Source organism: Phragmites australis, chromosome 3 (genome assembly GCF_958298935.1).
Source record: "Phragmites australis chromosome 3, lpPhrAust1.1, whole genome shotgun sequence".
Lineage (NCBI taxonomy): Eukaryota > Viridiplantae > Streptophyta > Magnoliopsida > Poales > Poaceae > Phragmites > Phragmites australis.
Genome location: NC_084923.1, coordinates 46,646,087 through 46,672,006, shown reverse-complemented (window position 1 = coordinate 46,672,006; position 25,920 = coordinate 46,646,087). Strand labels below are relative to the sequence as shown.

The 25,920-nt window shown below is 41.2% G+C and overlaps 2 protein-coding genes across 2 annotated transcripts; one reads left to right on the top strand and one right to left on the bottom strand.

Annotated features, from left to right (window-relative positions):
* Positions 1–7,570: 7,570 nt before the first annotated feature.
* Positions 7,571–11,757, bottom strand: LOC133913477 (peroxisomal membrane protein 13-like). The gene is made up of 5 exons (XM_062356644.1): positions 11,553–11,757; positions 8,945–9,181; positions 8,604–8,869; positions 8,136–8,228; positions 7,571–8,053 (listed from the first exon to the last, which is right to left on the bottom strand). Exons 1-5 carry the CDS (start codon positions 11,560–11,562, stop codon positions 7,847–7,849), a joined length of 813 nt encoding a protein of 270 aa, XP_062212628.1. The 5' UTR covers positions 11,563–11,757; the 3' UTR covers positions 7,571–7,846.
* A 13,116-nt stretch (positions 11,758–24,873) lies between these two features.
* On the top strand, positions 24,874–25,920 carry LOC133913475 (probable glutathione S-transferase GSTU1). The gene has a single exon (XM_062356642.1). The coding sequence runs from the start codon at positions 25,022–25,024 to the stop codon at positions 25,688–25,690; it is 669 nt and encodes a 222-aa protein (XP_062212626.1). The 5' UTR covers positions 24,874–25,021; the 3' UTR covers positions 25,691–25,920.

The following is a 25,920-nucleotide window of genomic DNA, read 5'->3' as shown; positions in this document are numbered from 1 at the left end:
ATAAACTAAGATTTTCGGTTAACCCATCGCTAACTCTTCGATATATTTCTTGCTGAAAGTATTCCTGATCCCACTGATAACGAGTAGGCCCAAACAATTCGATCGGGTAGTTGCTGATCCATACCACATAGTTCCGGCAACTACGAAAGCTGCACAAAAAAAAAAACATGTCAGACGATGATTTTCAGTTTTTATCTTTCAAAATGATTTCGTAAAAGTGATTATCTGAAATGAACTATATACTGAGAGCTGAAAAAAAAATAATTTTCCTTGATTCACTTTCCGCACAAAATCACTTCTTTCATAAAAACTTACATTAAAGAATCACTTTACTAGAGAATCACTCCTCTCAGAGAATTTAGATAAGAAAAAACTCTACCAAACAAGTCCTTAAGATATGATAGACCTGATACATACACACACACACACACACACATATATATATATATATATATATATATATATATATATATATTGTGCAGTTATTCACGCTTTACAACAATCTTGATTTTTCAATTTCAAAAGCCATCACGCCTATGAGGAATAGTAACATCCTAAGGGGGTGGGTTAGTACACTTGGAAACCTAAACTAAATTGGCTCTAAAAACTTCACAAGATAAATCTTCTAAATTTCTATATAAATTTGCTCTAGATTTATCTAGTGTGTCTAGTCTACCGCTTAAGAGAATTGTAACATACTCTAACAAGGTAAATTGCAAGTATGTAAATGTAGAAACGTAAATAAGGTAAAGAGACAAACTCGACACAAGTGATTTTTATCTTGTAGTATCGATGACATGAATATCACCCCTAATCCACGTTAGAGCTCCACAAAGGATATGCTCTTGATTGCTAAGTCTCTTCCGGTCATAGCTCTTGAGCTACCAAGTCACCAAGACAAGATCTCAAGCACGATGAGCCACCAAGGCAAGGTCTCACCACTAACCTCTCATCCGGTCACTTGCTGTCGTGATCACTTTAGAGCTTGAGCCACCAAGGCAAGGATCTTCGCGTCTCCGTACACGTGTCTTGCTACTGCTCCACAATAAGTTGGAGCGTCAATAAACTTGAGCCACTAAGATTCAAGATGCCGACCGGTCACCAAGACTCCAAGATACCAATGTACCACGGTACAAGCTGCGATCACTTCTTGATCCCTTCTTCAAGTTGCAGCACCTAGCTACAACTCACTCTAAACCTATAAGCATTATACACTCTATAATCTTACGCTTAATCATTTTGAATTATCACTGTAAGCACTTTGGTGGCTTAGATGTCTTCTCAAGTGTATATGATCTTCCTATAGACTCCAGCAGCATGCCACACCTTCAAATGATTAAGTGGAGGGGTATGTATAGTCTCAAACCCACCAACTAGCCGTTTACCTAACAGCTCAGAAAAGTTATTAACACCGGATAATCTGTTGAGAACAGTGGTACTAACACCGGATTATCCGATGAGTACAAACTCAGAAACTAATTGTTGAACTTCCACTCAAAGTCTCTGTGAACACAGGACACTCCGGTGTGCCTTCAAATCTATCATCGGACCTTTCGGTGAGTCATCCGAGCATTTGCAGCCTCTTTGTGTAAAATGCTCTAGTGTATTCATCCAGTGTTCATTACATTCACATCAAACCATTCGGTGAGTTAAATCTTCTCTTCTTTTCCTTGGAAATGCTCCGGTGCAATTATCTCTGTGATCGCCGGACTATCTGGTGAGTTGATCTTCATTCTTCAGCACTTGTAGTCGCCTTTGCAAGAAATGATCTAGTGCCATACTTCGATATGCACAAACCAAGCATCGGACGTTCCGGTGGGTTGATCTTAAGTTTTCTACGCTTGCATTCTTCTCTGCAAGAAATGCTCTGGTGTTACCCTGTGCAGATCACTAGACTATCCGGTGAGATACTTAGCCTTCTCCCCTTTGTCAGGAATACTCCAGTGAGTTCAACACATAGAGAATTAGACTATCTGGTGAGATTATCAACCTCTGTGCACAATGCTCTAGCGAGTGCAAACTCCTATATATCAGATTTTCTGGCAGGGTAAATCTTCCTAGGACTTATCCAATTCAATCAATCTTTGTCCCGATTGCGGTGGCTTCTTGATATATTGCATCCATGAGATCTACTAACATATATTATTGATAAATATGTTAGTCTCAATGATTATGTTGTCATTAATCACTAAAATTACAATCATAACCTAATTCAGTCATTTTCGCTACAATCTCCCTCTTTTGGGTGATTGATGACAACATAACCAAAGCAAGTGACAAATAATAAATTATACCAATCTTAAAGAGCATAAAATCTTACCACATTACTTGGATGCATATTCTTACCATTTAGTCCTACTTTGTTATGACTCTCCTTTTCTCTATTGCCACTATCTTCCTTCATCGACCCATTCAAGAGGTTCTCCCCCCTTCAAGGTGTCTCATGTTGTTTCTTGTATCTTCTTCTTCTCCTCCTTTATCAACTTCGGTATTCATAGATTTTTTTTTATCTTACTTCTTGCTTTGGTCATCAAATTTCTCCCTCTTTATCAACAATCTTAAAAAGGGCTACAAACATATGTCAAACTCGAGGAAAAGCGTTAGAGAGCATGAGAGAGAGTTCATAAATCATGATCCTATGACATAATACCAATTGTAAGGATAGCAGGCATTGATATCAATTGAAAAATACAAACAAAGATCATAATTCATGAAACTCATATGATATAATCTAAACTCGTCTTTTATATGTGCATATATAATAAGACCTACTTATGAATACTACTTGTAGAAATATAGCAATATATGCATATCTAGACAATAAGTAGAGGTAGGAAGATTAAATCATATCATGCATGGAGGTAAGCTTAAATGTAGAAATAAATTGCTTATGATACCAATTGAAGCTTTTAAACATTGCATACTTCTAGGACGTGTTGATTTCTCTATGAGACTACAAAAGATACATCTAGCAACATATTTAGCCACAAAATTATAACTCATAAGATATATTACCCTTAAATGTATATATACAAGTGTTGAATACTTGCAAGACATATGCACTTATTATTAATAATAATGAGGAAGGGTACTCTAGATTAGTTTATGACACATAAAAGATATCAATTGTGAAACTAATGTCATGAAAAAAACTTTTAACTAATAAACAATATAGGTTGCTCATAAGAAAAAATACAAGCAACCTATCATATTAAAATCTACACTAGACATTGCAATAAATTGAAATAAGCATATACGATCCTAGATAAAGCAAATGAGCTACAACAATTGAATTTTTTTGCAATTAGCATCATTACCTTATTACCTTTGGATGGGGATTTAGGTATATGATGATTATGATCTTCATTAAAGTGTCCAATTTTATACACTTGGCTTCTTTTCTTGAACATACATTTCATCATGTGAGCCAAATCTCTAAATCATCCAGCTGACTTATGGACTTTAAGTTTTCTTTAGAATCCAAACCGATTAAGACCCCTTCATATTGGTAATGACTTCCTTAGATATCCAAATAGATTTGTTCTATCCACAATCTTCCTCCTAATCATATGTACAACTATTTTGATATTATTTTCTTCTTGATCTTGTAGTGGTTGCTCTTGATTTTGGTTTTGTAGTTGGGCTTAGTGTAGATGTTAGAAGTCTTGTTCGAGGTTCATTGCTTTCTTCTCCTGGATCTCCTTCTTGACTTTCTTGTATTGGAATGACTTATGGACTTCTTGATGACATTTGAAGCATGTCACGGTGGACCCTTCCACAAGATTTTTCACCATGGTTGCATGTTTATCTTGAGGAGATTAGACATGATTCTTACCCTTTAATCTTGTCAAGTCATTCTTGAGCTTTTCGACTTCTTACTTGAGCTTATCATTTTCTTGTGCAGTGAGTTTATTAGATGGTTCTACAAGAACATGCTTAACACGTATCTTATTGCAAAAAGTAGAAGTATTTACCTTATGCTTGAAATTAATAGAGAGATAGATTGCTTCAAAGAAACCTTATATTGAGATTTAATACACTCAAATTTTGGCTTAAGATCATCATGCTCCTTATTTAGCAAGTTGAATTTGCTCAATAATTATTCATAATTAGAAACAAAACTAGCATAAATGTCATTAAGTGTATTAAATTTCTTAAACTCTTTTGATTGTTTCTTAAAAGTCATTTATTGCTCATTGATCAAATAAGAGAGTTCATCATAGAACGAAGAATCATCATCGAATTCATCATCACTTATATCGCTTTCTATACCTCTGATCATAAGGCACTTGTTTAATAATGGCTTGTGTGATGACGACCTTGAGAAAGAGTTTCTCTTGGAGAAGTGGGTGACGAAGCTCTCATCACCTGAACTTGAATCTTCATCTTCACTCACCCATCTTCCTATACTTGTAAATGTTTTGGCTCTTCCCCTTGTTTCCTTCTTTCTCTTGGTCTTTTTCTTATTCTTGATATGATCAATAGTTTTGACCAAGTCGTTCAAGAAAATTTGTTGATCAATCTTAACATTGATCTTCTTGATATTCTTCTCCACTTGAGAGATAAGCTTGGCGACTTTGGGGTCTATTTCTTCATCACTTGATGTGTTTTACTCATCTTCATTACTCTATTCATCTTCGTCTTCATCTCCATTATCATTATTTTTGTTTGAGCTTGACTCTTGCTATTGCCTCCTCATCTTCACCTTCATATGCAGGTATGATGCTTCCTTACTTGTGAGAGCAAGATTCTTAGCGTCGGATGAGGAAGAAGCTTCAAACCTATGTACATAGTCATCTCATAGGTGGTGATCTTGCCGAGCACTTGACTTAGAGTCATCTTCATGATATCGTTGTTGTCGTAGATAATGCAGACTATTAACTTGTACTTCGACAAAAGAGCTTAAAATATTCTTCTCACCACTTGATCATCGTCAATTGACGTCAAACCTAGCCCATTGATCTCATCAACAAAAATATTCAAACGTGAGTATATATCATTAGCAATTTCATGGACAAATTGTTTGATGCTATAGAGCTTAGTAACAAGCACATAATATTTCATTGCGCACATCCTTTGTGTCTTCATATATTTCAATGAAACTAATCCAAATATCGTGTACATTGGTGAGAGAATAAACATGATTAAATGTATCAATATTTAAAAATAATAAAAATATACTCTTCGCCAATGCATCTAGTTGTCTCTATTTGTTTGTGATGCGAGGTCCCATCCCTTCCTCGGTGACTCTCCAAACATCTAGACCCTTAACTTGCAAATAACAAGACATTAGAATTTTCCAACGGAGTAAATTTGTATCATCCAAATATGGAGCATTATAGGTATCCATCACAACCTCGGACTTCACAACTCTAGAATGTTAAACCTATCAAAAGCACGAGACTCTGATACCAATTGTGAGGAACGGTGATGTCCTAAGAGGATGATGGATTAGGACACTTAAAAACCTAAATCAAATTGGCTCTAAAAACTTCACAGAATAAATCTATTTTAATTTCTATCTAAATATGCTATAGATTTATCTAGTATATCTACTCTACTGCTCAAGAAAATTACAACCTACTCTAGCAAAGTAAATTGCAAGTATGTAAATACAAAAACATAAATAGGGTAGAGAGATAAATACAGCACAATGAATTTTTATGTTATGGTATCGATGACATAAATGTCACCCCTAATCTACGTTGAAGCTCTACAAAGGATATGCTCCTAGTCGTCAAGTCTCTTTCGGTTATGGCTCTTGAGCTACCAAGTCACCAAGATAAAATCTCAAACACGATGAGCCACTAAACCACCAAGGCAAAGTCTTACCACTAGTCTATCTTCTGATCACTTATCATCGTGATCACTTCTAAGCTTAAGCCACTAAGAAAAGAGTCTTCACGTCCCTATATATATATGTCTTATCACTACTTCATACCAAGTCGAAGGATTAACAAGCTTGAGTCACCAAGGCTCAAGATGACGACGAGTCACCAAGACTCTAAGGCATCGATGTACCACTCGATACAAACTAAGATCACTCCTTGATTCTTCTTCAAGATGTAGCACCTAGCTACAACTCACTCTAAGCCTATAAACACTAAACACTCTAATCTTGCACTTAATCGCTTTGAATGATGGCTTTAAGTATTATGGTGGCTTTGATATCTTCTCAAGTGTATATGAGCTTCCTCTAGACTCCAACAGCATGTCATACCTTCAAATAACTGAGTGGATGGGTATTTATAGCCTTAAACCCGCCAACTAGCTGTTTTCTCAATGGCTCAGAAAAGCTGTTAACATCGAATAATTCGACGAGAACAGCAGTACTAACATCGAATCATCCAATAAGTACAAACTCATAAATTAGCCGTTGGACTTCCACTCAAAGTTTATGTGAATATAGGACACTCTGTTATGCCTCCAAATCTATCACCGAACCTTCCGGTAAGTTATCTTGAGCTATCCGAGTCTTTGCAACTTTTCTATGTAAAATGCTCCAGTGCATTCATCTCGTGTTCATTCCATTCATATCAAACAATCTAATGAGTTAAATATTCTCTTTTTTCCCTAAAAATGCTACGGTGCAACTATCTCTATGATTACCAGACTATCTGGTAAGTTGATCTCCATTCTTTAGCACTTACAGTCGTCTCTGTAAGAAATATTTCAGTGTCATATTCCGGTGTGCACAAATCAAACATCGGACATTTCGGTGGGTTTATCTTTAATTTTCTGCACTTACATTCTTCTTAAAAATGCTCTGATATTACCCTGTACAGATCACTGAACTATCCGGTGAGGTCCTCAGTCTTCTCCCCTTTATGATAAATACTCCGGTGAGTTCAACAAAAGAGCATAATACTATCAGACTCTGTGCATAATACTCTGATAAGTGCAAACTCTTGTACACCGAACCTTCCGATGAGATAATTTTTTTTTGGACTTTTCTAATTCAGTCAATCTTTATCTCGACTAGTAACTTTTATATATTATATTATAAGACCTACTAACATATATTCTTAACTAACATATTAGTCTTAATAAATATATCAGCATTAATCACTATTATGACTAAATAAAACCATTTTCGCTACAACGCCCGATATAACAGCTCCTGAAACTAACCATGCTCAACGTAAAGGTGAAACAACCGCAGGTAAATCTGACGGTGTCACCTGTAAGGCTGTAACGGTGTCACCTTCAGGTAGACCAAGCTTCAACTTCGGCTCATACAGCTGATCCCAACAAGGCTGTAACGGTGTCACCTTCAGGTAGACCAAGCTTCCACTTCGGCTCATACAGCTGATCCCAACACTACCTCCTGGCTCATGCAACAACGGAAGGATTTATTGGCCGCAACAAGCCAACAGCTATTCCGAGAGGATGCCGGCGCTCATGATCAGTTCGTCTGCTGCAGAAACAAATGTGAGAACAGAAAACAATTCCATGGCATTTACTTGTTCTATCCCATGAGGTGCTACCAGGTACTGGTACCACCATACGTCAAGAATTGACACTAAAATGAACTACTAAAACTTTCCACATTTTAAAATACAAGGTAATATTCACTCCACAAAACCAATACTGCTGCTGCATTTTCAGGAAAGCGGTGCTTTACCAGTTAACATTTCTCATTGCAGACCAACATAAGCTGCAACTGAACTACATGTATACTAGAGAAGAAAAAAAATACAGAGCATTAGGGATTACTTGTTTTTCCTTCTAACCCGAATGCAAAATGCATTTGCGCAGACAACATAAGATTTTTTTTTCTTCCTGTAAGCAAACTCATCCTCCTCCTTTTGTACAAAAACTGTCTCACTGCACACAAACGGGGTCCTTACTTCCCCCTGCCATTCTCAGTCCAGACGCTGTCCCATGAGTTGTTGTTAGCTTTTGGTGCCTCAACAAACTGCTGGCCTGGTCCCTCAAATGATGGAGCTTCTGCGCCCTTAACACCACCCTTCTTTGGTTTTGTTTTGATCCCCAGCAAACGTAAAACGAATCTTGCAAGCTCACCATAAAGCATTCCAGCCCGATCACAAAGCTATTGAGATAACAATATTCAATAAAAAACAAATATACTTGATGCAACTGGGATAGGTATCAAAGTACTAGTCAAAAGATACCTGCAAAAGCGCCGTGATAAACATGTGGAATGCCTGAGTGTTCTGGCTAATAAGGAAACTAACTCGACCACAGAAATTTACAACACCATGCATCTGCAAGTAACAAGAGACACAGTTCAGAAAATGCCGATAAATATGATAAATGCATTTAAAAATTGATGCAAAGAACAAACTATATGCAGTCACAACATGGATTTAGATTTTGAATTACTAGCAAAGATATGTTCCTACAACTACAATTGAAATAGAAAAGGCAGGAGATTCACCATGAGCAACAACCATGGCATGAAAGGGAATATCAATAGAGGGTACAGCTGCAAACTAAGTATCAGAAATCAATCATTTAAACATGAGATTATCACAATGTGAAGGACACGATAGCACTGTAAGAAAACCTTATTCATGCTCAGCTGTGTGGATGATCAATTGAAACTAATCATTATCCAGTTGGTAGTAAACATATATTACCACTCGTAGGAAGGACACCCAAAAACCAGGGGGTGGCGCTGGAGGGCCAAACGAATTTGGACCCTGATTATAAGGACCCATACCATAACCACCATAGGGTCCTCCCATCCCACTATTATACATCGACCCACCATACATTCCAGAACCTCCATACATACTGCCATAGCCTCCTCCATAACCTGAGTACATGTTATTTCCATACAGCCCACCACTAATATAAGGTCCACCAAATCCACCATAAGAGCTATACATACTGGAGCCATAACCTGCATTTTCATCGAAAGGTTAACATTTTGTGATACGTGAATATTTGATGAAATGTGCACAAAATTATCGATTACCCCCGTAAGAATTTCCATAGCCTTGTTGTTGCCATGGCCTTGGGGGCACATGCCTTGAAATGCTGCTATTTACATTGGAAGCAACATTGTTCCCTGTGGCAGAAACAACTTCTCCATGTTTTGCGGTCCCAGAAGCTTCAACAACATCACTAGTACTACCTCCAGAGGGGGGCTTGAAAGGCACTGGACCAGATGAAGCTCCCACACATTCCCACGGCTTTGGTGGTGGATTACTACCTGCCAATCACATGCATGAATGACAGATTTGCTCTAAGCCTCTAACCACGAACAAAGATGACGCTATTCGCACACTAAAAGCGATATGACGTGGTTGCTTAGGACTAACAGCCAGCTGTGATGCATTGCATAATAGAAACTTAAGAGCGAACATCAACTCCCTAGAAGTATAGTGTCACGACCCTGGCGGGCGGAGGGGCGAGGACGAAGGAAATAGTGGTGGGTAGGAGCACGCGGAGCTGCATGCTTGAACCGGAACAGAGCCATGGCGGCAATGTCGTCCCTGGAGCAAGGTGCAGAGGCGGAAGAAGCTAACTGATTCTTTCTTATTCTCCAATTGCCCTAGGATGGCTTACATATATAGCCTCCGGCCTAACAATATCTAACGTTCCAACTAACTACTAAACCTCTGAATCTTATTTAATCTCAGCAAATCAATCTAAAGAATCCAACTCTAACAATCTGCTAACCAACTCTAACTACTGACATGCTTAGCCACGGTTGGAGGAGTCCTGGCCACGGTTGGAGGAGTCTTGGTGTGGCTCCTGCTGATGCTGACGACGCTGCCGGTGTGTGTACTGAAATGCTAAGATGCTATAAATAGATTACTTGCAGGGCAGAAAGAAGAATTCTAAGTTGCCATGCATGAAGAACTATATGATATTTTAGAGACTGGGTATCTAATAAAGTTCCTTCTATTTTAGGGAAAAATTTAAACTACAATGCAGACTGTGCAATCAAAGTAGCAAGCACTAAGTACAACCCTGACCAATACTTTCTGCATATGAATCCAAAACCAACAACCACACTGAGACTGCAGTCTTTTGGTTCCTCATCATGTAGATAATGTGCCTCACAAATGCAATAAATAGATGATATAGCAAATCTGAAACGCTAAGATGCTATAAATAGATTACTTGCAGGGCAGAAAGAAGAATTCTAAGTTGCCATGCATGAAGAACTATATGATATTTTAGTACAGACTGGGTATCTAATAAAGTTCCTTCTATTTTAGGGAAAAATTGAAAGTACAATGCAGACTGTGCAATCAAAGTAGAAAGCACTAAGTACAACCCTGACCAATACTTTCTGCATATGAGTCCAAAACCAACAACCACGCTGAGACTGCAGTCTTTTGGTTCCTCATCATGTAGATAATGTGCCTCACAATTGCAATAAATAGATGATATAGCAAATCTGAAACTGCTAAGATGCTATAAATAGATGACTTGAAGGGCAGAAAGAAGAATTCTAAGTTGCCATGCATGAAGAACTATATGATATTTTAGTACAACTGGGTATCTAATAAAGTTCCTTCTATTTTAGGGAAAAATTTAAACTACAATGCAGACTGTGCAATCAAAGTAGCAAGCACTAAGTACAACCCTGACCAATACTTTCTGCATATGAGTCCAAAACCAACAACCACGCTGAGACTGCAGTCTTTTGGTTCCTCATCATGTAGATAATGTGCCTCACAATTGCCAAGTCCACCACTAATACATAGAATTACAAATAGAACTCAAATATAGATCTCCAGGAACTGGCATTAGGGAGCATCTGAACTGAACAAGAACAGCAATCAGGGCACCACGAACTACAGCTTGATTCAAAGATTTGTACATTAACTTCACAGCTCCACGTAACCCTAAACGCTGGCAAGCTTTACATCCTGCAACAACCCTCTTTCATGAATTTTGACCATATAATGCAGTTGCCAGCATTTCTGCCCTCCCTTTTAAATTAGTTGTACTCCATAGAATGATCCTTCCTCAAAATGATTCAGATGGACTGTAGCTACATCTATTACATCTAGAATCGGTTGGCCCAGTTGGAACTAATTCGGCAAACACAAGTACGAGATATTGACATAAGGTCTTTACAAATACAAGACAAAAACTGATAATCATATCATATTTCTCCTCGAAATACAGCATCGTATTGCACATTTTTCGGCTTCGTCGCGGTTAATTTTACTCTTGGACGGAAAGAAAAAGGGATTCTATTTGAAGCCCCCGACTCCTGGTGAAATCAGGCAAAACAAGTACACAGGGTTTTGAAATAGCACAAGCTCACGCCGTGATAGTTATGCATGTTCACTGCAACCCACCTCCCGGAAGGCAGTGCTCATGGGGACACGCGGATCCCTCCCACAGCACCCTAATCGACCGCACGCACCCACAGCAACGGAAGCCCCAACCCAATCGCAAACCAAAAACAACCAATCGGGTCGATCAATTCCCCTCTGCTACCCCGCCGATCTGATCGGGTCAACTACGCACGCAACCTGATCCGATCAAGCACACGTGATTAGAAGAAACGTGGAAGTTCCGCGGGGACAGAAGCACGCACGCGAGGGTAGGAGACGAACCTGCCGCCATGGCGCGCGCCGCACGGCTCCTAGTCCCCCGCTTCACGCCGGCTCGATCTCGTGGGCGGCCGGCCGCGGTTTCCTTCCCCCTCGCTTGCTTCGCCCGGCGTCGCGGCTGCCCACGCGGCAGACAATAACTAATCCTGGCTCGTCCGCGTCAGGGGTAGCGGGTTCGGGTCTTGGCGCGTACGGTCAGGCGCGGCTGACCATGCCGCACGACTTGTCTTTCCGGTTCGGTCAAGCCTCCTCCTTTTTTTAAGGAATTCAAGTCTCCTGCGGGCTGGACTTAAATAAAAGCCCGTTTTACCTCCTCAGCTATCGAAAAAACTATCTTTTCTCCCTCAACTACAATATAGTTACCGAACCTTCTCTACCTCTCAATATCAGATATAGGGCTCGTTTGACAGAATTTTAGATTTTTCTAGAAACGTTTTAGCTTTAAATTTTCTCTGAAAACGTTTCTCTGGTGAATCACCCTTAATTTTCTGAAAACGTTTGGTAAAGATTCTGGATTCGGATTCTTGAAGAAAAATGACCTGAGTGATTCTCGAAACGGGTGAAACACCATTTTAGGTGATTCTCCTCGTACTGTTAAAAATGAGAAACGTTTCAGGTGATTCAAGGTGAAATATTTCACGTTTTGATGCGTTTAGCAGGGATTCTAAATAATCACCAGAGAATCTGAAACGTTTCTTGCAACCAAATGGAGGCATAATTCATCCGTGGCTGATTTTAACACCGGTTTTGCTCCATGTTAGCACTTGTCAATAGTTTCGCTATGAAAAAGAAAAAAGCTTTGGCCCATGTGTCATCCTCTCGTCTTCTTGTACCTCTTATTCTTTTCTCTGCTCACAACCTAGTGCTAGCATGAGATTGCTAGGGGAGAAAGGAAGTGTCTAGACTAGAGAAGTCCTGTTAGCATTGTTCACCAATACGTTAGATATGAGTCAACTTAGTAACTATCGTCTAGGTTGTCTAGACGGTATAAATAATTTTATTTTATAGCAATAAAAATGTAAATAAATATATTTTCAAGTGAGATTTGATGCATCAATCCATCAAAAGCAATGCACACATAAGTAGGACAGTGCCTTATAGCAAGCTAGCAGTAGCATGCAGCAAAGCACACAAACAGAGTAGAGCACACACCATATAGAAGTAGTAGCAGACTAGCAGTACAGGCATCGGAGCAAAGCACACAAGCCGTATCAAGGGAGTGGAGCACAAACCCGGCAAAGGAGCATAGATTCAAGGAGGAGAGCAAGTACCTATCCATGACAGAGGAATTGAAAAGCAAGGGAGTTAAAGGAACGGAGGGGTGACAGCTCAGGCATGAGCACGGAGTGGGGCTACAACCGGCAGTACAACAGACGAGAGGAGAGACGAGACAAATGGCATGTGCCAGATGAGGGAATGGACCAAATGATTTAGGTTTTGTGTGGTGAATAGTTCAACGTGGCCGAAATTTCCTCCCGTGCGCAGCCCAAAAATTTCCTCTCACATGGACCCGTCAGGCGCCAAGAGTATGCATCGCTAAGACACCAACATAGTCACGTACATAGCCGCGTGGTCACGTCCAGGAACCATATAGCTCCGCCGACTAGGTAGTCTTTGATCAAAGTTGTCTGGCTAGATGGTCTAACCGTCTAGAATTACATCTACCCCTAGACTAGTGTCTAACCATCGTCTAGACACGCTAGACGATCGTCTATGCGAACATTGTCCATTAGCAAGCCTCATGTGCTCCCTATTTGGTCCTAGATTGTATCACCAGCACTCCAGCAAGTTCCATCCTATGCTGCTCCTTAGCTCCACCAAATATAGAGAGAGATGGCGGGAGGTGCATGGAGCAGTGGTGAGCCCAAGAAGGGTTATGGGTGTACAAATGTACACCTAATTTTTTGCCAAAAAAAAAATCTAAATATGCACCTAGCCACTGCTGGGCCTGGCAAGGCATGACACGTGAGATGGAGGACGTGGGCAGTGCAACCGCGTGAGATGGAATGCGAGCGGCACGAGCGCAAGCTGAGGGTAGACTGGGCACGGCGATGGCGACATGATTTTTGAGTACAATAGATAGACCTGTGTATTCTCTAGTCTCTCAACATTTTGGTAGCCCTGGATGTTTTAATCGATGTATGTTCTTGATCTGTTCTTGTGCACTGAGACATATGTTTGATTCTAAACTCCAGGTGTCTACTAGTTGGTTGATTCTTTGTTGGATGCTACTGTCAGTGTAGAGTGTACTTCTCAATTTTGATTCTAATTAAAATAACTAATCAATTGCATCTCTGTCTTTGTTTTACCTAGTTAGCACGTGTATGCTTTGTTTTGGGACAGCAGCATCGCCTAGGATGATGTTATAAATCTAGATAAATTGTTTCTATAACTAGCTGTTATCTTAGAAATAATTCCAGTTTGTGATGTTTTCAATAGGACAATTAGGGGGTAGGATCTTGTTAGTCCTGAGTCCAATTGTCTTTTATTTCCTGAGAGCAATTTCTTACAAATTATGTTCCTACTATCTAGAATTTGGTGTTTACATGACTTTGGAAATTGATCTTTATGCTCTACTGTCAATGTTTTCAAAGGTCTTGTATATTGAGTACACTCTGTTATGCCTTTGTATATGTAGGATACAATCTATGCTCATATTATCACATATTCTATTATGCCTTTGTATATGTGGGACCATTTCAAATTGTTGCCCGGCGTAGAGGGGTGGCTTATCAACTGGACTTGCCTTCGTCCCTATCCACCGTCCATAATGTGTTCCACGTCTCACAGTTAAAGAAATGTCTTTGAGTTCCAACCGAAGTGATCAAAGTTGCAAACCAAGAGTTACAACCGGATCTTTCTTATTGCGAGCATCCAGTCTGCATTCTTGGTGAAATGGAACGAAAGACACGGCGCGAATCTATTAAGTTCCTCAAGGTTCAATTGAGTAATCACTCCGAAGATGAAGTGACGTGGGAGCGTGAAGATTAACTTCGTACTGATTATCCTGAGTTCTTCTTCCATCTGTGAGTGCTACTTTGGTATTGTTCCTCACAGTGTGGCCTATTGATATTTCCCGAATCTTTTCGTTACTGCGCAAGTTACAAGATTACGAGAGTCACCGTACTCTTCCCTGACTCATACCGAATCTCGGGACGAGATTCTTTTAAGGGGTGAGGGTTGTCATGTCATGAAACAGTACTCACGTAATTAAGTCTAATTGTGCGTCATTAGGATTATGATTAATTTTGGGGCAATTTATTTCGGTACATCAAAGCACTTCAATTTGAGTCAATCGAATGAGAGAAAGAAATGTGGGAGAGAAAAAATAGAATTTGCAGTTAAAATGGACTCTTTCTCTAGCATGCGGACCCCACTGGAGTGGGCCAACCACTTCTCTCCCTCTCTCTCACATGCAGCCACCCACCCTCCTCTCTCTCCCTCCCCACATGCTCTCCCTCACTCCTCCCGTGCTCCACCTGAGCAGCACAGCTGGAGGAGCTCCCTCTCCCTCTCTCTCAAGCACTCTCTCTTTCTTCCCCCAAAATCCCACCTCAAGAGAAGGAATCGAGGTATGCATGTGGTACTCACGCGGTCCCTAGCTCATGAGCTTCCCATCCATCATATTTATTTTCATTTTTCCGAAAGATTTGAGCCAATTTTGTTGTCTTTTGGTATTCTTGGTTGAAGAACGAGGAGCAACGGCGTTCTTCCTCTTCCTGAGCTTTTCTTCCTTCAACCGACGGTCCCCAACCTCGGCAAGGACCCTTGGGTAAGTTTCCTAGGCATCCATGGCAAGAATTCGCAGTTTGGATGGTTGGATTTCAAATTTTGAGCTAGGGTTGTGAAGTTCTTGAGCTTTGGAGCTAATTTAGGGTTTAGATGAGATTTGAGTTAGGAATCAAGTTGCTAAGTAATTGAATGAGTTCTAGACTCTATAAACACTTTATGTTCCCATTTGGTTGGGAGAGGCTCGCAAATCAAATCGGTAAATTTTTCTCACGAAGAACTACTTTTTGCATAAATCTGGAGCGTCCAAACAATTTTCTGGAGACTCCGTAGTCCAGAATGTCTGGAGAAAAATCCGGAGACTCTAGAGTTACTGTTTACCAGCCTTTTCTTTTGTGCTGATAGCTTGTAATTTTCATACTTAGTTCATATGAACTCTAAAAATCATGAAACTAGTTGTGTTAGCTTCGTATGAGTATGAACTACATGTTTAAAATATTGCAACTCAATAAAATGCTTTTCATTATTAATTAATTAAATGTGTTTTGTCTTCATTATATCACAATTAATTAATATCATGTTCTAAAATTATAAAACCTCTTGGACAATTCATGTTATGATTAGTGCCATCTAGGAAAGATGTTTTCTTGCATTATAAAGCATAGTTTATGGCATTTCATCATATGCATATAGTGGCATACTTTATTGTACTTCACTCATGCTCATCATTGCACGTGTTCTTGTTTAGTGAATGAAGAACTAGCACATGACCCGGCCGTGTGTTGAAGAAGATACTGATGTACTAGAATTCTGCGAGTGTTACGTGGACCCGGCGGTCACATAAGCAGCAAGACAAGCATCTAAGCATACTTCTCCCATTAATTTAGATCATATGTTATAAATTACATTTTATGTATGTTATGTATGAGTTCGAGTCGATATCGAGTTTATGATGGGTAAAACCTATGTTGATGCACTAATTCTCCTGTCTTGAATAATTGTTGATCTGCATCCTTATAGCTTAGGTTTAATATGGTGTCATCTAACTTAAAATGTCATGCTTAGCAAGTGCTTAGGTCTTCAGTAGAAGTCGAGCGGTAAATTATTTTATCGTTTATGAGCATAGGCTTTAATTAATTGCACAATGATCATAATAATAGGTTGATGGTATTGGTTGGCTGAGTGGTGAGGATGAGACGAGATGTGAACGGTGTTAGGGGTGTTTGCCTGCCTGGATGTGGAGTTTTTCTAGATAGGTCGGGAGAGCGACCCGGACACCGTAAACTGCTTTCATCGTTTAAGCATCGATTGTTGTTGCTATTAGCTTTAGTATTTTTCATGTTTATTACATGTCACATATGGAAATGATAAGCCGATTACCTTTGTAGTTGTGACTTTTTGGTGTGCGGGTCGATGGTGTCAGGCATGAGACCAGTTGGGTATCCATTTTGCTCCGAGGGTAGTTCTGGATGACCCCCGCACCTATCGACGCATGATCAAACGGTCGGTGGCTTATTGAAAAAGGTTGACATGAGTACCCCTTGTATGGACATATGTGGTCATACAAACCATATGGTCATCAAGTTATGTAGGTAAAAGAGTACCCCCTACAGGGTGAAAAAACATTTTAAAATGTTGCGCACTCGGTCTGAGCATGCTTTTGTGAATTTGCAGCAATCGTAGAGTTACAAATGTGGATTGAGGTGGTTGATGGGTTGAGATGGTGCTTTACAGATATTATTCTTATGGTTCTGTTTGCATATATGTTGAGTTGAGGCTTCTGGGTTAGATAGTCGTGTTGGTCAAGTATAGATACTCACACATGTTTATGTCAAATTTGCTTTCGTATATGAAGTGTACTTAACCATGTGATATTTTCTTGCTAACATCCAAATCCATAATCCTTGGAGTCAGGCTATTTATAAGTGTTCATTATGGATTAAGTCTTGCGAGTACCTTCGTACTCACGCTGCTATTTCAGGTATTACCGACGAGGAGGAGTTGATCTTTGGCTACTTCATGCTTGCCGAGGGTGGTGGAGGGCATGAGTAGGCAACTACTCGGAGATTGTGCTTTTGTGATAGAGTCTGAGGGCATAAGGCTTCATCCATCTTTTGTTGTCTTTAGCTTTTATATTCATTGCGTAGTTTCTTTTGTTGGTTAGGAATTGAGTCAGTTTTTATCTCTTTCTAGTTCTCTTTTGTTGTAAATTGTAATAACTTGTTAAATGCTTTAGAATTTATAATCTAATGTTAATTACTCGTTTTTTATTAAGTTGTGGTGTGATGTTAAACGTTGGAAAGGCATGTGTTCTGATCTTGGGCACAAAACACATGTTGAGACTACTGGGATGGTATTCCGATTAGTCATGAGAGTCGTGATTAAGAAAATGATCGACTTAATGACTAATTGGAATATTGTTTGGACGGTTCCTCACATGGCATAATCCATGACTTCACGCCACCATACACACCACAAGCCAACGGTGTACCGGAAAGAAAGAACCAAACGACTTATGACTTGGTTAACACCTGATTACAAAGTTCTGGTATGGCTAACTCATAGTGGGATAAGGCTGTTCACACAGTTAACTATGTCCTGAATAGGGTCGCTCCTCGAAACCGTGAGGCAACCTTTTATGAAGGATGGAAGAGGAGAAAACTGAATCTATCCTTTCTTGGTACTTGGGGTTGTTTAGCTAAAGTACATGTTTCATTGCTAAAAAAAAAGGAAATTATAACCTAAGACTGTTGATTGTGTCTTCCTATGGTATCCACACAAGAGTATGTCACGTCACGAATTTTTAATCACGTATTTAAGCAAAACCATGCTTCTTAAGTATTATGCTTAACTTTTGCGTAATGGTAATCTGGAGCGCTAATACACTTCATCAAACATCATTTGGATAAGAGAGAGAAAATTGGGGGAGATAATAATGAAAATTGCATTGAAAATACCCATTTTCTCTAACATGGGGAGATAATAATGAAAATTGCATTGAAAATACCCATTTTCTCTAACATGTGTTGGTAATATGCGCAAAAATCTAATTCCAGATTCTATACAAAGGCATATTTCACAATCTATAACAGATGAACATACTTCTAACCCTAGCAGCAAGTAACAGTACCAAAAATCCATCAGATTCATGAAGAACTCACAGTCGGGTTGATGAAGGGATGAAGTTGACGATGTGTCGATTCGCTGCCGTGCAGATCGTAGATGAAGCAGTGCAGAGCGGTCGCGTAGGTGCGCTGCCCAGAAACCTTATTGTCGTACCTCGTGTGGGCTTCACGATGGCAGAGGCTCGGAGATACCGCTCACCCTCCAACCTTGTGCACGGCAAGGAGAAGGGCCAGCGAGATCCGGCAGCACAGCACACAAGACAGTGATCTGGATGGGTGGAGAAGAAAATATGGAGCAGAGAGATGTCTTCAAAAGCCTAGACATCTCTAGGATTTATAGGGAAATAGCTGCCCTGTTGGAGCCGTTTTCTCTCATAAATTGTCCACTAATTGCTGCCTCCATAACTGACCAATTACTCTCAGAATTAAGGCATTGATCGCGATTAAAACGGCTGATTACGACATTGATCATAATTAAAAAGGGAGAGCAGCAAAAGGGCTTGCTATTTTGTGCTGCCACGCCACGCCACAGCCGCGCGTCGCAAGTCACAAGTCACGCGGATATTCATGCGAAAAATACGCGAATACGCGCGCGCGCGTGCGTGTGAATATAGCAAAGTATACTTTCTCTTTCTCATTTTCTCTATTTCAAAGAGGCGAGGGAACTCAAGTATTTAATTTAGTCTACATCCCTTGCCTTGGCAATATGGGACTAAACCTTATTGCTTTGTATTCTCATAAATAGGCCACATTTCAACAACATGTGGGCCCCACATGTGGCCACACCCCTCACCCACTCCCTCTCTCAAGTGGGCAGCACCCCACCTACCCCCCTCTCTCCTCCCTCACTCCCCACGTCCACCCAAGCTGTTGCAGCAGCAACTCTCCTCCCTCTCTCCCTCTCCCACTCAAGCACTCTCTCTTTTCTTTCAAAATCCGAGCTCAAGTGGAGGATTCAAGGTATGCATGTGGTACCATTGCATTCTCTAGCTCATGAGCTACTCATCTATCCAATCCATTTTCGTTTTCGTGAAGGAATCGAGCTATGTATATGTTCTCTATATGCTTTAAGTCTTGCGAGTACCTTCGTACTCATGCCTGCGCTTTCAGGTACTCCTGTTGCTGGAGAACAAGCTGTTTTTGGCTACTTCGTGCCTGTCGATCAGAGTGGCGAGCAAGAGTAGTGCATCCTACTCTGAAGGTTGCGTGTTGAGACGATGCCTAAGGGCATGTGGCGCCGTTCTCTTTTGTTGTTCATAAGTTTAACTTTCCGCTGCGTAGTTCTTTTGTGGTTAGGAGTTGAGGGTTTTGTCTCCTCCTAGCTCGCTTTTGTTGGAAATTGTTGAAATCAGTTGCATGCTTAATACTTGTAATAAATGTTTATTACTCGCTTTTTATTAAGCTATGTTGTGATGTACATGTTGGAAGGCATGTGTTCCGATCCTTGGGCACCAAACACATGCCGGGACTACCGGGATGATATTCTGGTTAATCATCGATATTGTAATTACGAATAATGATCCTCCTGATAATTAATTAGAATATTATTTGAACGGTTCCCCATAGAGTATCACCTATAGATTCTTAGTGGTTCATTCTGAGGTCTCGGATATTACCGTCAACTCGATAATGGAATCTCGGGATGCGACCTTCTTTAAGCACATCTTTCCTAAGCAAGTGAAGGAGACTGATATTTATGATTTTTTAGATGACGATCCTGCTTCTTAGAGTGATAGTGACACGGTTCCTAAATTAGAACTTAAGAGGAGCAAGAGGCAAAGAACTGAAAAATCAATGGGAGATAACATTGTCACCTTTGCCGTGGATGATGAACCATGAAACCTTTCAGAGGCATACGCTTATCCAGAAGCGAAGTACTGGAAGGAAGCAGTTTGTAGTGAGATGGATTAGATCATCACTAACGGAACCTGGGAGTTAGCAAACCTCCCAGTTGGCTGCAAGCCGATCTGCTGCAAATGGATTTTCAAAAGAAAGTGCAGACCCTATGGTACTATAGAAAAGTATAAGGCCCGATTAGTGGCTAAGAGTTTTATGCAAAATGAAGAAGAAGACTATTTTGATATGTATTCTCCTATTGCCAGATTGCCTACTATCTGTGTGCTCTTAGCACTAGCAGCTTCACATAACCTCCTTGTGCATCAGATGGATATCAAGACCACTTTCCTTAATGGAGAGTTGGATAAGGAGATTTATATGCAGTAGCCTGATGGATTCATATTAACAGAACATGAGAGTAAAGTATGTAGGTTAATCAAATTTATGTATGGTCTCAAACAGGCTCCTAAGCAGTGGCTCAAATGTTCGATACTACACTGACCTCAGCCGGCTTCTGTATTAATGAAGCTGATAAGTGCGTGTATTATTGTTATGGTAGGGGACGAGGTTTTATTCTATGTTTGTATGTGGATAACATATTGATGTTTGGGACGGACCTAGAAATGATTAATCAGACCAAGTATTTTCTATCTCAAAACTTCGATATGAAGGATTTGTGAGAGGCCGGTGTAATTCTAAACATCAAGCTGCTAAAGGGCGAGAATAGGATAACTCTAAGTCAACCCCATTATGTGGATAAGGTGCTTACACATTTTGTTATGATAGACTGTAAGCCTATAGCCACGCTCTATGACCCAAATGCTAAGCTGAAGAAAAATATAGGCAATGGATTAGACCAGTTAAAATATTCACAGGTGATAGGTTCTCTTATGTACTTGGCCAGTGCAACTAGACCTGAGATCTCGTATGCAGTATACAGGTTGAGTCGTTATACGTCCAACCTATGAGATGATCATTGGATAGCACTGGAGATAATACTTAAATATCTGAAGGGGACAAAGAACCTAAGGATTAACTATTCTGGCCATCCTGCAGTCATAGAGGGATTCAGTTATTCTAATTGGATCAATGACTCAGATGATATGAAGGCTACGAGTGGATATGTTTTCACTATAGCAGGTGAAGCTGTATCTTGGAAGTCATCTAAACAGACTATCCTTACTCTCTCTACGATGGAGGCTGAGATAGTGACGCTAAACTCAGCAGCCGTAGAGGCAGAATAGATCTGAGAGCTCCTTTCTGACCTACCGATATTGGATTAGCCAATTCTAATCGTTCTCACCTATTGCAATAACCAAACCGTATTGGTTAAGGTCAAGAGTAGAAAGGACAATATGAAGACTTCGAAGCATATAAAATGACTACTAAAGTTACTGAGGCATGCAGTAGAGACGGGTATAATCGTTATGGATTATATTCAGTCTAAAAGGAATCTTGCAGATCCTTTCACAAAAGGAATGACTAGAGCGGTTATTAAGGCAGCGTCAAGATGAATGGGATTACTGCTCACTGAGAAGGTTCACACCGACAGTAACCTATCCTAAGAGATCGAAGATACCGTGAACTAGGCTCTAGGAAAACAAGTTGTATGGATATAAGAGCAAATCGATCCTATTTGCTGCTTTGCTCTTCTGTAGGAAAGGGTGAGCCATTTGCTCCTAATGAATTCAGTGTCATATAGTAATAGATGTTGTCCTACAGGACATCTAAGAGAATTCACCTAAGTGATTGTGATTATGTGGCCTCAATCATAGAGAAGTCCGGTACTTCTCTAGGTGATACTCATGAATTAAGGTATATGGATATGACTGTAATGTTCAACCCGAGAGCTAAGGCAAAAATAGCCTAGTACAGGGTGTTGCATATGAGGAGGCTCTCGCACCAAGGCTGAGGATAAGAGCTTAGTCCTCCTCATCCTGTGTGAGCCAATTTATATGCGACTAGGTAATTTGTTCAAACCCGAAAGGTATTTTTTACTTAAATCCTGTATATCAAACCGATTATCTCCAACATTAAAATTTGGTGGGGATTGTTGAAGAAAATATAAATTTTAATGTTTTCTTTTCTTGGGCTCTTTCTCTTTGGTTTTGCTGGCCCGTTGGTGGATATGTGGCCCAAGCCCATGACAAGTTGGTTGCACAAATGGGGCAGCAGCTGCTACTCGGCTAGGGTTAACAAAAATCAAGAGAAAATGAGAAAAGGAGAGGAGAGCTGGCGGCGGATCTGAGGCGGCAGTGGTGGTGCAACTGCCTTTCCCGATTCCTTCAGGGATTATGGGGGGCTAGAGGGTGAGGTCACGGCTATTAGAGGGCTGGCTCCTTCTGTCGGTGGTAAGAGTAGAAAACTTTCCTTCCTTCTTTGGATCTCCACTGATTTCTCTTTGTTTTCGGTTGCATCTCCGAGCTTGATTGGAGAGGGGCTCCAATTCTGGCTCTGGTGCTTCGATACTCAGATGATTTGGTGGTGGAGCTCCTATGTTGGGGCTTATTGGAGCTGTGAACGCTTAGGCTTGCCCGCACTTGCAGGGGTTGTGCGGTTGAGGCTTTGTCTTTTCGTCTTCCCTCTCACTGGCGCCAACTGGCAGCTAATCGGATTTCTGGGACAGCGGCTGTAAAGTCGTGCCTTGCCTCAGTCATTTGTGTATTTCAGCAAGTTACGTTGTGAGTTTTCCTCCTCCTTTCTATTCTAAACATCGGTTATATACTTGTAGATGCTTGATGATGTATGTTGATACTAAGACTGGACATGATTTCTGAGTATAATAGATAGACCTGTGCATTCTCTAGTCTCTTAGCATTTTGGTAGCCCTAGATGTTTTAGTCGATGTATGTTTCTGATCTGTTCTTGTGCATCAAGATATATGTTTGATTCTGAACTCCAGGTGATTCCTGGTTGGATGCTGTTGTCAGTGCAGAGTGTGCTTGTCAATTTTGACTCTAATTGTAGTAGCTGATCAATTACATCTTTGTCTTTGTTTTATCTAGTCAGCACGTGTATGGTTTGTTTTGGGACAATAACATCGCCCAGGATGATGCTATAAATCTAGAGAAATTGCTTAGGTTCTATAGCTAGTTGTTATCTTAGAAATCATTCCAGGCAGTGATGTTTTCAATAGGACAATTAGGGGGCAGGATCTTGTTAGTTCTGAGATCAATTATCTTTTACTTCATGAGAGCAATTTCATACAAATTATGTTCTTACTGTCTAGAATTTGGTGCTTACGTAACTTTAGAAATTGGTCTTTATGCTCTACTGTCAATATTTTCAAAGGTCTCATATACTAAGTACACTCTGTTATGCTTTTGTATATGCGGAATAAAATATACTCATATTATCGCATATTCTACAACACCCTAGAGGGGATAAGCTTATGATCAATAGAAAAAAGAACTGAAATTCAAATTCCATTAGCCTTTGAAAAGATGGACGGACGCATCTCAAAAGCAAGAACGAAAAGAGTGAAATGTGATGCGCTTCTTTAATTTAATTGAGTGATTTCGAAATAAACAACCGCTTGGTTCGACATTTTTTTGGTTGAAGATGTTCGAGAATTCCCGTATAAATGCTTTGAGCTTGTATTCAAACTAACATATCTCAATTGTCCTTGTTCAGATCGGACGGTTTAGATATAACATGTAAGATCTGTGCCTACACAAATGAACGGTAAGGATCTTGCTCCTTCGAACTATTCGAAGCCGTGTGTTCCTCTGAGGTGTTCCCATGAGGCAACATTTCTTTTGTGTGTTTAAAGGAGAAATGTGAATCTCGCCCACAGGATCGCATAATTTGACAAAGCCGACTGTGATTGACAACCAGATGTTGTATGCTATAATAATAGCCATGTGCAAAATTCTACTGGAGTCCTAACTACAACTCTATATTTTACTTTTTGAAATAAGTTTGCTGCAATGTCTACCTCAATATATAATGCTTCAAATCTCCACTGGGTTTTGTAACGTGCAAGTAGCTATTTCAGTGGGCATAGGCTGGTTTTATACTGATCGTATTAGAAGGTACGTACACAGTGCGTTGGCAAGCTCTAGTCTATAACTAGTATATACACGATACGAGTGATGTCCAATGACTCTACCCAGGTGGCCTTAAACTTTTTCACGCTTTACCATTGGTGTTCAATATTTGTTTAGTGAGATATTTTTTAATATATTATTATATGTGTACGTTAGTGTTATATAACTATGTAAATTACTTTAATTTTGTATCATCTATTATTGGTTAGGTTTACCGGCTCCTTGTACCACAAATTTAATCATGATTCCGATAACATTACTCGAAACGCAGCATCTGTTCCATGTCGTCATCCCCTACCACACACCTTTGCTGCCTGGCCCTGATCTCTTGTGGCCCGTGCGGTCGCTGTCGGGCGGTGTTGCATCCCACTCGCAGGCAGCAAGTGCAGGACTCCATCGCATTCCCAATCCCAGTGCTGTCTCCACTCACGATCTCGGAGGCAAGCCGTGACGCAAGGCGTGACACCGGACCGAACGCTCCCGACTCGTCCCCCCGCTCAAGCATTCCTTGGTGAATTTTCTTCGCTGAAACGCAGGAATTCAAATAGAAATCTCCCACCGCTCGCCCTCACGCCGCTAGCCTCTCGAATCTACTGGCTGCTTCTCCCGCGCCCTCTCCTCCCCTATAAAGCAGACCACCCCCTCGCATCAGTGGCATCACACCTCCACAACATCATTCGCACAGCCCACTCTGCTTCACACACGCAGGGAGAAGAGACAGGGCCAAGAAGGAATGGCGGGCGAGAAGAAGGGTCTCCAGCTCCTGGACTTCTGGGTGAGCCCGTTCGGGCAGCGCTGCCGCATTGCGCTGGCGGAGAAGGGCCTCCCGTACGAGTACCTGGAGCAGGACCTGCGCAACAAGAGCGAGCTGCTCCTCCGCGCCAACCCGGTCCACAAGAAGGTCCCGGTCCTCCTCCACGACGGCCGCCCCGTCTGCGAGTCCCTCATCATCCTCCACTACCTCGACGAGGCGTTCCCGGACAAGCCCGCGCTCCTCCCCTCCGACCCCTACGCGCGCGCGCAGGCCAGGTTCTGGGCCGACTACGTCGACAAGAAGGTCTACGACTGCGGGTCCCGGTTGTGGCGGCTGAAGGGCGAGCCGCAGGCGCAGGCGCGGCAGGAGATGCTGGAGATCCTCAGGACGCTGGAGGGCGAGCTCGGGGACAAGAAGTACTTCAGCGGCGAGGCGTTCGGGTTCGTGGACGTCGCGTTCGTGCCATTCACGGCGTGGTTCCTCAGCTACGAGCGGTTCGGAGAGTTCAGCGTGGAGGAGGTGTGCCCGAGGCTGGCGGCGTGGGCGAAGCGGTGCGGGGAGCGGGAGAGCGTCGCCAAGAGCCTGCACCCGCCGGAGAAGGTGTACGAGTTCATCGCCATGCTGAAAAAGACGTACGGCATCGAGTGAACCAGCTACGTACGCGTGTCGGAGAGTTTCTTGATATGGTTGGTATGGTGTGATGAGCTCTGTTAGTGTGTTTGGTCGTCGTCATTGTTGGGTTGAGCTGTTTACTTGTTTGTGTGTGTGCGTGTGTGTGTGTCTCGAACTGGTGCGTGCAGGGCGGCAGCACCGAGTTGCCTCCTTCGCTCCATGTGCGGTTGCTGAATAAAGGACTACTCCTGGATTTCTTTGTGCGA